Genomic DNA, 17,066 nt, shown 5'->3' with positions numbered 1-17,066 from the left:
AAACCCACATTTTCCCGACAACACTGGTAGTGCTGAGCGATTAACCGAAATGACGGTTATTTGGGGATTTTTAAACAACTAACGGACATCGGTTCAATTATTTTAATTCCGCTTCGTTGGGAGCGCGCAATCGAGAGGGATAGAAAGCAGTTGCTTAGGACTCTCCCAGGTGGCGCAGTGGTCTAGGGCACTGCATCGCAGTGGTGGCATGTGCCACCAGAGATTCTGGGTTCGCGCAGCCGGCCGCGACCGGGAGGTCCGTGGGGCGACGCACAATTGGCCTAGCGTCGTCCTTGTCTCATCGCGATATCCTTGTCGATATCCTTGTCTCATCGCGCACCAGCGACTCCTGTGGCGGGCCGGGCGCAGTGCACGCTAACCAAGGTCGCCAGGTGCACGGTGTTTCCTCCGACACATTGGTGCGGCTGGCTTCCGGGTTGGATGCGCGCTGTGTTAAGAAGCAGTGCGGCTTGGTTGGGTTGTGTTTCGGAGGATGCATGGCTTTCGACCTTCGTCTCTCCCGAGCCCGTACGGGAGTTGTAGCGATGAGACAAGATAGTAATTACTAACACAATTGGATAGCACGAAATTGGGGAGAAAAAGGGGGTTAAAAAATAAAAAGAAAGCAGTTGCTTCGCAAGCCTGAAAACACATGATCTACGGGATTGACGGTTGGTATTCAGCAGTCATCAAAGTATGCCTTATTTATTCTGTGTTGTTACAGCATTCAACGCACATATAGTGGATTTTAAGTTTTTAAACGTGGCGATTTGAACAAACATTCTCCAAATATTTATTGAAGTCTATAAAGTATACAACCTTCTGGTGTCTGTTGTAACGGATATTGCAGTTGCACAAGCTGGACGAAGTCCCTACACATTGCAATGGAGCAACAACAAAACAAATCAGCATTTTGTGTGATGTAGGCTAATCTTTATAGTTGCTGCCATATCACAGCCACTATCCAGAGTTCCTGTAAAAAGAACATTCTAGGCAGCCCGAGCATGTCTGACTATGCGCTATTATTCCTTACTTCATTTGTCCATTACTGCTTTAGACTTCCTACTATTTGTGGCGATAATCTTCATAGATATGCTGCCACATAGTAGCGAGAGTAGCTGGGAAAAAAAGAGCTAGCCAATGTTCGCAACGATAATGAGTAAAGAATCACTATTTTGACTGCCTGTATGCATCTTGCTTGTGTTTGATATGCTTGCCTAAATATACTGTTAGACAACAAAGTTTGTACCAAAATGTTGATCATGTCTTTTGTGTACAACATGAAAGCTGAAGGCTGCCTAACACCCTTCCAGAAAAAAATAACAGTACAATCGCTCGAGGTATGGAAGGCACTGTTCAAACATGTCGATCCACATCTTTACTCTTTAGAGTAGAACATGAAGTTTCCCCCTCCATGTTAAGGGGGAAGCGGCAGTGGAAGCACTGAGCAGAAGCTACGTAGACAACATAGTGGGCAGCAGCTCCGTAAAAAGAAAAGAATCCTGCACATGCACAGAAACCTCCGTATCAATAGACACAGCAAGTTGGGTTGCAGCAAATCCAGAACCGCAGTCACTTTAAATCATTTTTGGTGTTGGACAGAAGACTAAAATCACCAGGGAGTGATTTTAAATTTAAGAAAAATCCGTTCATTTATTCCCACGCATTAAGGCATACGTGATCGTATCCCAATGTAATCAAAGTTTGAAAGGATTCCGATTTTGTCAAATACTATATCTGTTTGGGATTCTTGCGGTCAATTTGCTGTGAACAACTATCTTCCGGCACCCCGACCATCCGCCCAAGGCTGAATGTAATTGGTGAACCCTGCACTAGGAAATAGAATAGTAAACACCTCACTTGGACTAGGATGAGACAAAATGCTTGGATACAACTGCTGTGTTTTTTTTATATATTTTTTTATTTTACCGTTATTTTACCAGGTAAGTTGACTGAGAACACGTTCTCATTTGCAGCAACGACCTGGGGAATAGTTACAGGGGAGAGGAGGGGGATGAATGAGCCAATTATAAACTGGGGATTATTAGGTGACCATGATGGTTTGAGGGCCAGATTGGGAATTTAGCCAGGACACCGGGGTTAACACCCCTACTCTTACGATAAGTGCCATGGGATCTTTAATGACCTCAGAGAGTCAGGACACCCGTTTAACGTCCCATCCGAAAGACGGCACCCTACACAGGGCAGTGTCCCCAATCACTGCCCTGGGGCATTGGGATATTTTTCAGACCAGAGGAAAGAGTGCCTCCTACTGGCCCTCCAACACCACTTCCAGCAGCATCTGGTCTCCCATCCAGGGACTGACCAGGACCGACCCTGCTTAGCTTCAGAAGCAAGCCAACAGTGGTATGCAGGGTGGTATGCTGCTGGCTGTGTACTGGCATGGAGTATTTCTTTCTTTTAAAGCATTCAAATCCCAGATGCATGGCTGGGTTTAGTGACCGGAATGGGACGTTTTACCTCCTCCTTGGTAGATTTCCTTTTAGGTGACTTCTGCTTGGATTCGGAGCGACTCTTCCCCCGGGATTTGTCGTTCTCTTTTTCTTTCTCCTGGTCCTTCTCCCGCTTGCCGTCCCTCTCTCTTCCTCCCTTCTCTTTCCGCTCGCCTTCGGATTCGGGAGATTGCTGAAAGACAGGGTCACAAGAATAAGCGCGCCGTCCGCCATTTGGCTTCACAATCTTTCCAGAGTGGCCCAAACATTCCCCCGAAAATATAGTTCCGTCCTGAGAACCTACCGACTTGTGACGCCTCTTCTTCCCCTTCTTCTTGTGCTTCTTGGACTTCTTATAACTTCTATCTGTTGACCGAATGGAGAGGGATATCAGAAACTGGCTGCCACACAATATTCCTTCATTTGTGTTTTTTATATAGTGATTATTTTTATTTGATCATTTCTAGTCAAGGTTATAGGTACAATACATTCCTATCAGCATATACTTTTTCATCATACCTGATCCTTATATCACAATTATCATTCAAGTTTTTCATTGGGACGATAAAAGAATAAACAAAAGGGATTATACATAGGAAAACCACTGACCAGATTCCCCACTGGAGGAGCGCTCGGACGGGGACTTGGACGGTGAGCGCTTCTTCTTCTTGGTGTGATAATCGTCTTCACCTTCAGACTCCGAGCCCTGCAGAGAGAAGAGGAGTGGGAGTAGTAGGAGGGTTTGTCTAGTGAGGTGCCATGCGGATACAATTGAAGGCGAAATCCCAAATGGCACCCTATTTCCTATAAACTATAGGGTTTCTGGTCAAAAGTAGTGCACCATCTAGGGAATAGGTTGCCATTTGGGACGCAGCTACAAAGGGCGCAGAGGGGTCTTGGTTTGTGCAGTGTCGGGGCATAGTACTAACCGATCGAGAGCGGGAGCGCTTCCTGTGGTGCTTCTTGGACTTCTTTGAGTGTTTCTTGGTCTTGGAGTGATGATGCTGGCACTCGTGCTGTGAGAAGAAAGAGCAGCCAGGTTTGAGTACTGTATGTCGTGACACTGGTTCTGTCCCAAATGGCACCCTCATCCGTATATAGTGCACTACTATGGGCCCTGGTCAAAAGTAGTGCACAATATAGGGAATAGGGTGCCATTTGAGATGCCACCACTGACATTGTCAGAGTACTTCCCCCCCCCCCCCCACAGAGGTTACCAGAGTTAAATGAGTCTTACCTCCAAGACATGCATGAAGTCTTTGAATATCCTTTTCCTCTCAGACTCCAGAGTCACGTCTTCGAATGCAGATTCTTTGAGGAATCTTTCTCGGACCTAAGACGACCAAAGAGAGAAAATGAATAGTCAGAAAACAAAAGGTTTGCTTTTAAATAGTTGCATGACTATCAAATAATGTGCCAGACAGTAGCCCATTGATAACAACGTGTGTGTGTGTGAGAAAGGTAACAGTAATAATGTGTGTGTGTGAGGCAGAGGTGGGATCAAGTCACTATTATTCGAGTCACAAGCAAGTCACAAGATCTGAGTCTCAAGTTGAGTCAAGTACAAGTCCTGCATTCCAAGAGCAAGTCAAGTCTCAAGTAAAAACATATATACGTGCAATGACTTGTTCAACTACAAATCTTTGTCTATTTATTGAGGCTACCAGACCGCCATTGTCATTATTTTGTCTACAATATATATTTGGTTATGTAATAATTCATTTTAACAACAAATTCCAAATGCAAGCTTCATAACTGAATGATACATTTCAAGAAATTTTGACATACCAAAAGACCAGTAAGCCTATGCTAGTAATTGTTGCTTGACGTCCCATTGCTGGTGAGTTTGCAAAGTAAACAGTTAATATTATTGATCACCGAACAATTTTTGGAGCTGCATATTTATTTATGACAATCCTCTCTTATCGTTAGATCGTTAGCGTTCCCCCAAAAAGGAGTGGTTCAAAGCTTGCGAACACACAAATGTAGCCAGTCATTTACAGCCTTAAACGGCAATGCATTTTCAGAACTTAAAGATACAGAAATAAACAGTGTTTTTACACCTACATGTTAGCAGCCAATATCAAGTCATTTTAACATTTAACATTTTAACATTTAACATTTAACATTTTAACATTTACACTTCTCTGGAGTCCAGAGCAAGCAGAATCATACTGGCTACCTGCAAGCAGCAGAGGTTGCAGGATCGGATGGAAAGCGATATCACTTTGGATGGCCGCCTAATGCTCTTCGCCAACTGTGTAGCCCTCTACTTCCTCACAGATACTGTCATTAAATTAGCCAGAATGTTACATTTTCATCCCATACTATTGAAGGCAGTGCGATGTTACAACCATCTTTAGTCATATAGCAAGTAGCCACCCAAACTCAGCCTATCTGAAATATAAAAATTATAGCTATCATTGTTAGCCTACCAGGTAGCCTATCACTGTTCTGGCAAGGATGCGTCTGTAGAAGACTGCTAAACGGTATTTTATATGGATAATATAAACATACTAATGTTTATAGAAAATGATGCAAGTGCTTTCTGGTCACTAATCTGGATATGTGAGCCCGCCTTTGAGCGCCAATGCTGATGATTAATCATTGGTCAACAGATTCAAATGTTTTTGAGACAATCATTTGGTGCAATAACATAGGCCTACACACCTACTCATTCAAAGGATTTTCTTTATTTGTACTATTTTTTACATTGTAGAAAAATAGTGAAGACACTCATGTAGTATCCAAAAAAGTGTGAAATCAAAATTTTATATTGAGATTCTTCAAAATAGCCACCCTTTGCCTTGATGACAGCTTTGCACACTCTTGGCATTCTCTCAACCAGCTTCATCTGGAATGCTTTTCCAACAGTCTTAAAGGAGATCCCACATATGCTCAGCACTTGTTGGCTGCTTTTCCTTCACAGCGGCCCAACTCATCCCAAACCATCTCAATTAGATTGAGTGGGTGATTGTGGAGGCCAGTTCATCTGATGCAACACTCCAATCCCTCTCCTTCTTGGTAAAATAGCCCTTACACAGCATGGAGGTGTGTTGGGTCATTGTCCTTTTGAAAAACAAAATTGGTAGTCCAACTAAGCGCAAACCAGATGGGATGGCGTATCGCTGGAGAATGCTGTAGTAGCCATGCTGGTTAAGTATGCCTTGAATTCTAAATAAATCACTGACAGTGTCACCAGCAAAGCACTCCCACACCATCTCCTCCATGCTTCACAGTGGGAACCACACATGCGGAGATCATCAGTTCACCTACTCTGCGTCTCACAAAGACACACATCTCAAATTTCGACTCAGACCAAAGGACAGATTTCCACCAGTCTAATGTCCATTACTCGTGTTTCTTGGCCCAAGCAAGTCTATTCTTCTTATTGGTGACCTTTAGTAGTGGTTTCATTGTAGCAATTCAACCATGAATGCCTGGTTCACGCAGCCTCCTCTAAACAGTTGATGTTGAGATGTGTCTGTTTCTTGAATTCTGAAGAATTTATTTGGGCTGCAATTTCTGAGGCTGGTAACTCTAATGAACTTATCTGCAGCAGAGGTAACTCTGGTTCTTCCTTTCCTGTGGCGGTCCTCATGAGACAGTTTCATCATAGTACTTGATGGTGTTTGCGACTGCACTTGAAGAAACTTTCAAAGTTCTTGAAATGTTCCAGATTGACTGACCTTCATGTCTTGAGGTAATGATGGACTGTCGTTTCTCTTTGCTTATTTGAGCTGTTCTTGGCATAATATGGACTTGGTATTTTACCAAATAGGGCTTTCTGTATACCAATCCTACCTTACAGCACTGATTGGCTCAAACGCACTAAGAAGGGAAGCAATTCCACAAATTAACTTTTAATAAGGCACACCTGTTAATTGAAATGCATTCCAGGTGACTATCTCATGAAGCTGGTTGAGAGAATGACAAGTGTGCGCAAATCTGTCATCAAGGCAAAGGGTGGCTACTTTGAAGAATCTCAAATATAAAATATATTTTGATTTGTTTAACACTTTTTTGGTTACTACATGATTCCATATGTTATGTCTTAGTTTTGATGTCTTCACTATTATTCTACAATGTAGAAAATATAAAAAATAAAGAAAAACCCTGGAATGAGTAGATGTGTCCAAACTTTTGATGGGAGCTGTATATATATATATAACAAATACATACCACTGCGCTAGCTCACCTGAACTGGTGTTGATTGACAGTTTGCTGGTCCAATCAAAGGGCAGAGTGTGCGTTTCACGAACCAATTGTTGCACTTTCATTTTTTTTTTGTGCAAGTGCATGCTCTCTGGCTACTCTTACTGGCTGCTTGGAGAGTCATCCCTGGAGACTCTGTGCCATAAATGAGTGACAAAACGTAACAAACCTGGCCAGATAATTTTAAGTCGTCAGTCTCAAGTCAAAGTCAAGTCCTAAGTCTTGAGGCTCCAAGTCCGTCTCAAGTTGTCAAATGTGTGACTTGAGTCAAACTCGAGTCCAAGTCACGTGACTTGAGTCCACACCTCTGGCGCAAGGTAACAGTAAAACTGTGTGTGTGTGTGAGAGAGAGAGAGAAAGGTAACAGATTAACACATACTTCTTCCCAGGTGGCCTCTGGTTCCAGGGCTGGGGTAGCCTGCTTCAACATGCTCTTGAAGGTAGCCTCTTTCCTCTTCATCTTCCTGGCCTCCTCCTTCTCCCGCTCCCTCTCCCGAGCCTCCGCCTTCTCCAGCAACTACATCGGTACAGGAGGAGAGAGGGAGGTCACTCAGTAGTTTTTGGAAGCACAGCGAGGTCACTGATCGTCAGTGAAGGTTTGTGCATCCCAAATGGAACCCATTCCCTATTTAGTCCCCTACTTCTGACCAGGGCTCATAGAGTGGACAAAACATTAAGAACAGCTGCTCTTTCCATGACAGACTGACCAGGTGAATCCAAGTGAAAGCTAGGATTCCTTATTGATGTCACTTGTTAAATCCACTTCAAATCAGTGTAGGTGAAGGGGAGGAGACAGGTTAAAGAAGGATTTTTAAGCCTTGAGACAATTGAGACATGGATTGTGTATGTGTGCCATTCAGAGGGTGAATGGGCAAGACAAAATATTGAAGTGCCTTTGAACAGGGAATGGTAGTAGGTGCCAGGCGCACTGGTTTGTGTCAAGAACTGCAACGCTGCTGTGTTTTTCAACCTCAACAGTTTCCCGTGTGTATCAAGAATGGTCCACCACTCAAAGGACATCCAGCAAACTTGACACAACTGTGGGAAGCATTGGAGTCAACATGGGCCAGCGTCCCTGTGGAACGCTTTCGACAACTTGAACAATCCATGCCCCGACGAAGTGAGGCTGTTCTGAGGGCAAAAGGGGGTGCAACTCAATATTAGGAAGGTGTTCCTAATGTTTTGAACACTCAGTGTATAGTTAATAGAGTTTTCGGACACAGAAATGGTGGTGTGGGTATAAATCAAAGAGCTCTTACGCTGTTGAAGGCTAGCTTGATGTTGCCTGCGTCCAGCGTCGTGGCTCTCTTGTCTGAGCTGATCACAGTGCCAAAGTCTTCAAAGCTAGTGTTTACCTCGACCATGAAGTTTTTGTCCTGTGTGGAGGAAAGAGAGTTAATAAAATGAAAACTACCATTGAGGCGATCGTGCAGATTATACAATATCTACGCTGCAAAGTAGATTTAACTGCATCCCAAACGGAACCCTACACTCCATTCCATACACTACTTTGGATCAGGCACCATAGGGCTCTGGTGAAAAGGTAACGCACTATATAGGCAAAAAAGTAGTGCACTAAATGGGGAATAGGACGCCATTTGAGACCACAACGTGGGAGAAAACACAGAAGGTAACATTCTCCCACCTTCAGGATATCCTTAATGATCCGCTTCTCGTCGTGGTAGCGAGCCTTCAGGTCTTCCACGTAGAACTTGAACAGATCGAGGGGAGTGGAGCCTGCAGAATAGACACCATAAACTAACATGCACGCGTTATTCAAGATGGGCTCGGACAACACATGGTTACCGCAACACCAAAAGGCTAAAGAAAAAGGCAGCGACCACAAACCAGAGCAGCAGAAGTATCATACGACATCATCACAGCAGTACAAGTGGATAAGACAACAACAATATTGATAACGTGCATGCGTGTGTGTGTGTATCAGTGTGCGTCCACGCGTCCGTGCATGTAAGTATGCGTATACCTGTGTGAGCCAGGGTTTCCGTTAAGAAAATGTGGCGCCGGACATTTGACCGGTAGCATTTTCCTTTACTGGCCATTTGAGAAATTTACCGGAGCCATATGCATTGGGTGCATAACTTGATTAGGGCGTCCACCCACGGGGCTCAGAATGACAGAAATCACATTTCCAGTATGGTAATTCATATTAACTGAACATGCAAGTCGAGGATGAACGATGCGCGGTCCTTCTTACCCAATTCCGACGCGCACTTTGAAGAGCTACTTTTCCGTAGCCAAGAAGACGAGTAAAAAAACAGCAAAATCACTAGCCTGTGTCAATCTACTATCCCCCATCGTAGAAAAGTTGGCCTATTCTATTGGTCAGCTTGTTGAGAAAGAAATAGCCTATTCCAAACAGACTCTGGGACAGATGTGGGACGATAGACCCAAAATTCATTCAACCAGTAAGCCACAAAAAAAGTTTTTTTTTAATTACATTAACAGCTCTGAGTCTGATACAACCAATCAGAACATTTATCTCAACTATTATTTCTTCACATTATAAGCGCACAGGGCATAATGCAGCGAGCCGTTTCATGCGACAGAGATGACGATATCCATTAGAAATTTTGAAATATATGCATATGCAAACAACTAGCATGGGTTGCTAATATGACTAGGATTGTGGCTACCGGACAATGAAAGAAAGTTGATATAAAATAATTGCCTCCACGGATATGGTCTGATTTTGGCTAGGCTACTTTGAAGTAAGGTATCACATGCCTCATAATATGTATTAAAAAGTTCCGGGTTCAAACAATTACATATATGTTTTCAAAATGCATACTGCCTCCAGCTCATTGTAAAGTGGTGTGTGACGCGCTAATGAAACCTGCCTTCCGCTGCCCATGTTTACTGTTTGAGATGCTGTAGCAGCAGCTTTCACAGTCTGACAGATTTTTACGCTCAAAGGCTCTGTATCTGTATACTGTAGGCGTGTGATAAATAAGATACATAACGAATATACTGTACACACACACGCCAATTTAATTCCTCTAAATTTTGCAAATTAACCTATAGACCGATAAGCATGACCAGTCGAATGTATTTACATCGACGAATATGATAAAAAGCATTATTTCGCAATGGGATTTTTTACTCTCCTGGACAATTGGCTTTTGTACTGTAAAAAATATATATATATCTTTGGTTTTGTTTTTTTTGGGCATAAAGACGGCTATTAGCGGCTAACGGAAAACCTGGTGCGAGCGAGAGTATGCGCATGCAGCAGGTGTCCTCATACCTGGCTGGCCCAGCATGTTGGCGAAGCGGATGTCTGAGCTGACGGTGGGGTACATCTCCATCCAGGCAGACATGGAGTGGAGCTGACCATTGTCATGGAGCTCGTCCAGGAATTTCTGTGGGGGGGGGGGGAGGGAGAGAAACATGAGGCTCAGCAAAGCAACTGAAATGACTTGGCTACGTCCCAATGGAACCATATTCCCTATATAGTGCACCATATAAAAGGAAATAGGGCATCTTTTGGAACGCAACCTGGATAAATGACATCCCTGAGAGATCAACCCATGCAAGATTCACTTATATATTTTCCTGTACTTTTTCAGTACAGTATTAGTCAAAACGTCTGAGAAACTATTTGGCTTTTTCTTCAGTCTGTGTTAGTCGTAGAAATCCTATAATTCCCTTTGATCCGTTTTAAGAATGAACCAAGACGGTCCAAATTATCCGTACCATGTTGCTAGACTACCAATATCCATTCTAATGTTCTATATATAATTCTATGGTGTTAGCATTGTTTGTATCATAATCCTCTACCGTGTACACTGTTCCCAAAACGCTCCATGGTGAGGTAGAGGAGGCCCGTCTTTCTCACCTGGAAGGACTCTCTGTTCTTGCGCTGTCTCCTCCTCTCCCTCAGCAGTGTCTTCTGCTTCTCGTCCTCCTCCTCCTTCTCCAGCGCTCGGATGTGCTCCTCGAAACAGATCAGAGCATCCTCTTTGTCCATGTCTGAAGCAAACAAGGAGAGAAGAGGAGAGAAAGAGAGAGGGGAGAACGTCAACAGAGCACTCACACAGCAAACAGAGTCAGTCTTTTACACATACACACTGCTGCGCCACACAGGCACACACTGCAAACCACAGCTCCTGACTGGACAGGGCAGTCTTCACCAACTTCAGTTACTCGGCTTGTTCAGTCGTTCACCTATTCAAACTCAGACACACACCCCCCCCCCCCCCCTTTTGTTTTTATGACTCACAAGTAACAGCTCCGCTGCCTTAGTTAAATGAACGCAGAGCCTTGAGAAAGGTTGTGTCCCAAATCTGTCCCATATAGGGCTCTGGTCAAAAGTAGTGCACTATGTAGGGAATAGGGTGCCATTTGGGATGCAGATAGTATGAATGAGTGTGCAGCGTACTCTGGAGCTCCTCGTCCTCTGCGAAGGTGGGGTTGTCCAGAAGGTACTGCTGGGCCTCGGACCAGGTGGTGCGGTACGTCACGTTGGCCATGTTGTCCAGGATGTTCTTCAGAGCCTCCCAGTTCCTCTTCCTCAGCTGCTTGGCTTGCTCCTGTAACCCACACACGACAAATATGGAACAGACTAGAGTGAAGAGGCGGTCAACACATTCCGACAGATAATGTACTTAGTAATCAGCGTTGGGTTCAATTCCATTTCGATTCAGGAAGTACACAAACATTTTTTCTTCCTGAATTGAAATGGAATTGATCCCAACCCTGATAGTAATACTCCGTTCTTCAGACAGCTAGGGATCAAATACATTATTTTCCTCGCACTACATTTCTTTTGTCAATAGAAATGTTTCATTAGAAATAGGATCAAATGTTGCAAAGTGGAAGTGAATGTAGATGGAAGAGAATAAACTGGTAGTTGTGACACCACACTCCAAAAAACAAGCCCAGCAGACTCTAGTTATTTATGTAGTTCTGTCCTTGAGCTGTTGTCTATTCATATTCTGTATTATGTTTCATGTTTTGTGTTTTGTGTGGACCCCAGGAAGAGTAGCTGATGCTTTTGCAACAGCTAAATTAGGGATCCTAATAAAATGCCAAATACCCAAAAGAGGCAGCCTAACGGCAATAAAACTGACCTTCTCCTTCTTGGCTAGGTAGAAGAGGACGTCTTCATAGATCTCCAGTCTGTCCCTCTCTGGGACGGTGCTCCACACATCCAGCTCCGCAAACATCTGCTCTGCTTTCCTGGTTCACACACAAGAGACAACCACAGTCATCAATTCTTTTTTTTTTTAATGATTATTATTTTTCATTTAACAAGGCAAGTCAGTTAAGAACAAATTCGTATTTACAATGACGGCCTACCAAAAGGCCTCCTGCGGGGACGGGGGCTGGGATAAAAAATTCAAAAATAAAGACAAAACACACATCACGAAAAGAGAGAACACTACATAAAGAGAGACCTAAGATGACAACATAGCAAGGCAGCAACACAACATGGCAGCAACACCACATGGCAGCAGCACCACATGGCACAAACATTATTGGGCACAGACAACAGCACAAAGGGCAAGAAGGTAGAGACAACCATACATCACGCAATGCAGCCACAACTGTCAGTAAGAGTGTCCGTGATTGAGTCTTTGAATGAAGAGATTGAGATAAAACTGTCCAGTTTGAGTGTTTGTTGCAGCTCGTTCCAGTCTCTAGCTGCAGCGAAATGAAAAGAGGAGCAACCCAGAGATGTGTGTGCTTTCGGGACCTTTAACAGAATGTGACGGGCAGAACGGGTGATGTGTGTGGAGGACGAGGGCTGCAGTAGATATCTCAGATAGGGTGGAGGGGGGAGTGAAGCCTAAGAGGGTTTTATAAATAAGCATCAACCAGTGGGTCTTGCGATGGGTATACAGAGATGACCAGTATACAGAGGAGTATAGAGTGCAGTGATGTGTCCTATAAGGAGCATTGGTGGCAAATCTGATGGCCGAGTGGTAAAGAACATCTAGCCGCTCGAGAGCACCCTTTCCTGACGATCTATAAATTATGTGTCCGTAATCTAGCATGGGTAGGATGGTCATCTGAATCAGGGTCAGTTTGGCAGCTGAGGTGAAAGAGGAGCGATTACGATAGAGGAAACCACGTCTAGATTTAACTTTAGCCTGCATCTTTGATCTGTGCTGAGAGAAGGACAGTGGACCATCTAGCCAAACTCCCAAATACTTGTATGAGGTGACTACATCAAGCTTTAAACCCTCAGAGGTAGTAAACGCCTGTGGGGAGAGGGGCATTCTTCTTACCAAACCACATGACCTTTGTTTTGGATGTGTTCAGAACAAGGTTAGGGGTAGAGAAACTTATTGGACACTTGTTGGACACTAAGAAAGCTTTGTTGTAGAGCATTTAACACAAAATCCCGGGAGGGGCCAGCTGAGTATAAGACTGTATCATCTGCATATAAATGGATGAGAGAGCTTCCTACTGCTTGAGATATGTTGTTGATGTAAATTGAGAAGAGCGTGGGGCCTAGGATTGAGCCTTTGTGTACTCCCTTGGTGACAGGCAGTGGCTGAGACAGCAGATTTTCTGACTTTATACACTGCACTCTTTGAGAGAGGTAGTTAGCAAACTAGGCCAAAGACCCCTCAGAGACATCAATACTCCTTAGCCGGCCCACAAGAATGGAATGGTCTACCATATCAAAAGCTTTGACCAAGTCAATAAAAAAAAATCGCAGCACATCAATTGATCCATTTTAGGTAATAAGCTTCTAGTATTAACGTGCAGAAAACCCAGGCTTTTACAAGAGCAGAAATCAGTGAAGCAGATATCAGAACACAAGTCAGAATTGTGGCTAGCAACAGCAGATGGGCCAGGGTGTACATGTACAATATCAGTATCATCAACAGTAATACAATCACGGCACGGCATAGGACAGGGAGAGCTCTGCAGTGCTGATTTATGACATCTGAAAGTGCATCAGATGGCAACAAGAAAATATTGTACAGCAATTTCATCAGGTAACATGAATACAAAGCCGGCGAGAGATGGTTAGAATGGGATGGGAGGCCAAAAGACTGTGTAACCAATGGAGAGTCAGAGTCCCTAGTGTGGGAACAAACATAGTCTGTCCCACGGTTGGGTAAAGAAAGTTCGTAGTCAACAAAGCATGTAGGAGTCATGAGGTAAATAGCAAAATACACAAGAAATAAATCAAATATATAACGACTTGGGGCTAGCCATTGTAAGTTCAGAGTCACTGGCCCCAACAGTGCTGGAGGCGAGCGAAAGCTCGGGAGAGAGGAAGGGGCAACCAGGGCAGACGGTGAACAGATCGCCAGGTGGAATCCAAGCAGCAGTGCAGCAGGCAAAGGGAGTAGGGGTTTGGGTGGGGTAGTCTGCCATTTGTTGGGCTCAAAGGCTTCGACACCTCTCGCTTCACACGTCAGTGCTAATTGAAGTTGTATTTCTTTGTCCTAGCAGGCTTGGTAGCTTTCAGTCCATATAAAGTCAAATACACTGCTCAAAAAAAGAAAGGGAACACTTAAACAACACAATGTAACTCCAAGTCAATCACACTTCTGTGAAATCAAACTGTCCACTTAGGAAGCAACACTGATTGACAATAAATTTCACATGCTGTTGTGCAAATGGAATAGACAACAGGTGGAAATTATAGGCAATTAGCAAGACACCCCCAATAAAGGAGTGGTTCTGCAGGTGGTGACCACAGACCACTTCTCAGTTCCTATGCTTCCTGGCTGATGTTTTGGTCACTTTTGAATGCTGGCGGTGCTTTCACTCTAGTGGTAGCATGAGACGGAGTCTACAACCCAAACACAAGTGGCTCAGGTAGTGCAGCTCATCCAGGATGGCACATCAATGCGAGCTGTGGCAAGAAGGTTTGCTGTGTCTGTCAGCGTAGTGTCCAGAGCATGGAGGCGCTACCAGGAGACAGGCCAGTACATCAGGAGACGTGGAGGAGGCCGTAGGAGGGCAACAACCCAGCAGCAGGACCACTACCTCCGCCTTTGAGCAGGAGGAGCACTGCCAGAGCCCTGCAAAATGACCTCCAGCAGGCCACAAATGTGCATGTGTCTGCTCAAACGGTCAGAAACAGACTCCATGAGGGTGGTATGAGGGCCCGACGTCCACAGGTGGGGGTTGTGCTTACACCGTGCAGGACGTTTGGCATTTGCCAGAGAACACCAAGATTGGCAAATTCGCCACTGGCGCCCTGTGCTCTTCACAGATGAAAGCAGGTTCACACTGAGCACGTGACAGACGTGACAGAGTCTGGAGACGCCGTGGAGAACGTTCTGCTGCCTGCAAAATCCTCCAGCATGACCGGTTTGGCGGTGGGTCAGTCATGGTGTGGGGTGGCATATCTTTGGGGGGCCTCCATGTGCTCGCCAGAGGTAGCCTGACTGCCATTAGTTACCGAGATGAGATCCTCAGACCCCTTGTGAGACCATATGCTGGTGCGGTTGGCCCTGGTTTCCTCCTAATGCAAGACAATGCTAGACCTCATGTGGCTGGAGTGTGTCAGCAGTTCCTGCAAGAGGAAGGCATTGATGCTATGGACTGGCCCGCCCGTTCCCCAGACCTGAATCCAATTGAGCACATCTGGGACATCATGTCTCGCTCCATCCACCAACGCCACGTTGCACCACAGACTGTCCAGGAGTTGGCAGATGCTTTAGTCCAGGTCTGGGAGGAGATGCCTCAGGAGACCATCCTCCACCTCATCAGGAGCATGCCCAGGCGTTGTAGGGAGGTCATACAGGCACGTGGAGGCCACACACACTACTGAGCCTCATTTTGACTTGTTTTAAGGACATTACATCAAAGTTGGATCAGCCTGTAGTGTGGTTTTCCACTTTAATTTTGAGTGTGACTCCAAATCCAAACCTCCATGGGTTGATAAATTTGATTTCCATTGATAATTTTAGTGTGATTTTGTTGTCAGCACATTCAACTATGTAAAGAAAAAACTATTTAATAAGAATATTTCATTCATTCAGATCTAGGATGTGTTATTTTAGTGTTCCCTTTATTTTTTTGAGCAGTGTATATCCTTGTAATGTATTTTTCTTGACTTTTGAAAGTAAAAAATGGCTTCAGACTAAACATTACTCACTCAGCTCCCGGGTTGGATGGTGTTTTCAGGTTTCTGTTTGAAGCATTCCAGATAATTCCAGGCAATTCCGTCCAAAATCAGGTTGTAGGTTTGGAGTTTTGATTTGGAGTGAAGGTTTTGTTTAGGGTAGCATTCTGTATATGTCACTGCCAAAAAAATCTAAGTTTGTCTAACTCAAAATCTTTTTTTTTTTTTTTTACATGTTGAAAAATGTGGGAGCTGCTCATGACCTCCCTCTCTCTCGGAGAAAAAAAAAAAAAACGCTCACTTCCGCTAACTTTCCTAAAATTCCCAGGTTGTCAGATATCCCATTTGCAAGATTCCCAAAATCAGTAAGGAATAAAAATTGGAAATCCAGACTCCAAATGCAATGACACTTTGCTCCCCACGGGGGCAGCATTACACAGGCTAAAACCATCCCTATTGCTGCTCCCCCAGCTCAAAGCACTGCTGCAATTGTTAGAGATGATTACAATTGTCCAAAAAAAGGACAATTTGAATTTAAACTTTTACAAGACATAAAATTTGCCTACAATTCTTCATGAGAAGAAACGTGTATTCAAAATACATCACGACGCGGTGAAAAGATATCAAGTTCATTATCTCCATGCTACCATTGAGGCCAGCAGAGTAGTAGTATTTCTAGAATGAGTGGGTCCTAACAACATGAAAAGGAATGACGACACAGTCAGACGACCCTGATGTCACCACCCCCCAGCTGTTCGTCTTAGGCCAGGCCAGCGCGCACACACAACATCGAGTCGCCGCGACAACACCAGCCCGTGGCCTCCAAACTGGCTGGTTGTCAAGGTCGATCACTTCGCCTGGAGCCATGTCAGTGACTTTCACACCCGGGAAGACAGACAGGAGAGGGGTAGGGGGAGAGCGAGCGAGTAGGGGGAGAGAGAGCGAGAGCCTGCATGGTAATGTGGTGGATTCACATGCAGGGGAAGTCAAAATGCTACAACCTATCTGATAAAGCAATGTTTTGTTTTAGGGATGGATGGGGAAGTTCAGAAGCCAATCTGCCTGTGATTTATTCTGTCTGTGTACTACTAGTGTTTACTCATCTATTAGGGTTTGTCAGGCAGCAGGTAGCCTAGCAGTTAGAGCGATGGGCCAGTAACAAAAAGGTCACTGGTTCGAATACCCGAGCCAAAGAGGTGAAAACATCTGTGGATGTGCCCTTGAGCAAGGCACTTAAACCCTCATTTGCTCCAGGGGCGCCGTGCTACTATGGCTGAGCCTGTAGACACACTTCACTGCACCTATCCGGTGTACGTGACAATAAAACATTTTCCCCCCCC

The 17,066-nt window shown here is 44.5% G+C and overlaps 1 protein-coding gene across 3 annotated transcripts in view; it reads right to left on the bottom strand.

Moving 5' to 3' along the window:
* The window catches only part of LOC139546921 (pre-mRNA-processing factor 40 homolog A-like), a 34,543-nt gene that overhangs the window by 1,124 nt on the left and 16,353 nt on the right, over positions 1-17,066 (bottom strand). For 2 of the 3 annotated variants that reach the window (XM_071355876.1, XM_071355878.1), the window contains 12 exons: positions 11,759-11,867; positions 11,068-11,218; positions 10,525-10,658; positions 9,934-10,048; positions 8,314-8,426; positions 7,928-8,044; positions 7,048-7,185; positions 3,691-3,786; positions 3,383-3,469; positions 3,063-3,159; positions 2,758-2,819; positions 2,482-2,646 (listed from right to left, as the gene is read on the bottom strand). In XM_071355876.1, the coding sequence (XP_071211977.1) occupies positions 2,482-2,646; positions 2,758-2,819; positions 3,063-3,159; positions 3,383-3,469; positions 3,691-3,786; positions 7,048-7,185; positions 7,928-8,044; positions 8,314-8,426; positions 9,934-10,048; positions 10,525-10,658; positions 11,068-11,218; positions 11,759-11,867 (1,384 nt within the window). The remainder of the gene's footprint in view (positions 1-2,481; positions 2,647-2,757; positions 2,820-3,062; positions 3,160-3,382; positions 3,470-3,690; positions 3,787-7,047; positions 7,186-7,927; positions 8,045-8,313; positions 8,427-9,933; positions 10,049-10,524; positions 10,659-11,067; positions 11,219-11,758; positions 11,868-17,066) is intronic. The other variant, XM_071355877.1, reaches the window with a different exon arrangement.

The sequence above is a fragment of the Salvelinus alpinus genome, chromosome 20 (genome assembly GCF_045679555.1).
Source record: "Salvelinus alpinus chromosome 20, SLU_Salpinus.1, whole genome shotgun sequence".
Lineage (NCBI taxonomy): Eukaryota > Metazoa > Chordata > Actinopteri > Salmoniformes > Salmonidae > Salvelinus > Salvelinus alpinus.
This window is presented reverse-complemented; position numbering and strand designations above follow the sequence as displayed.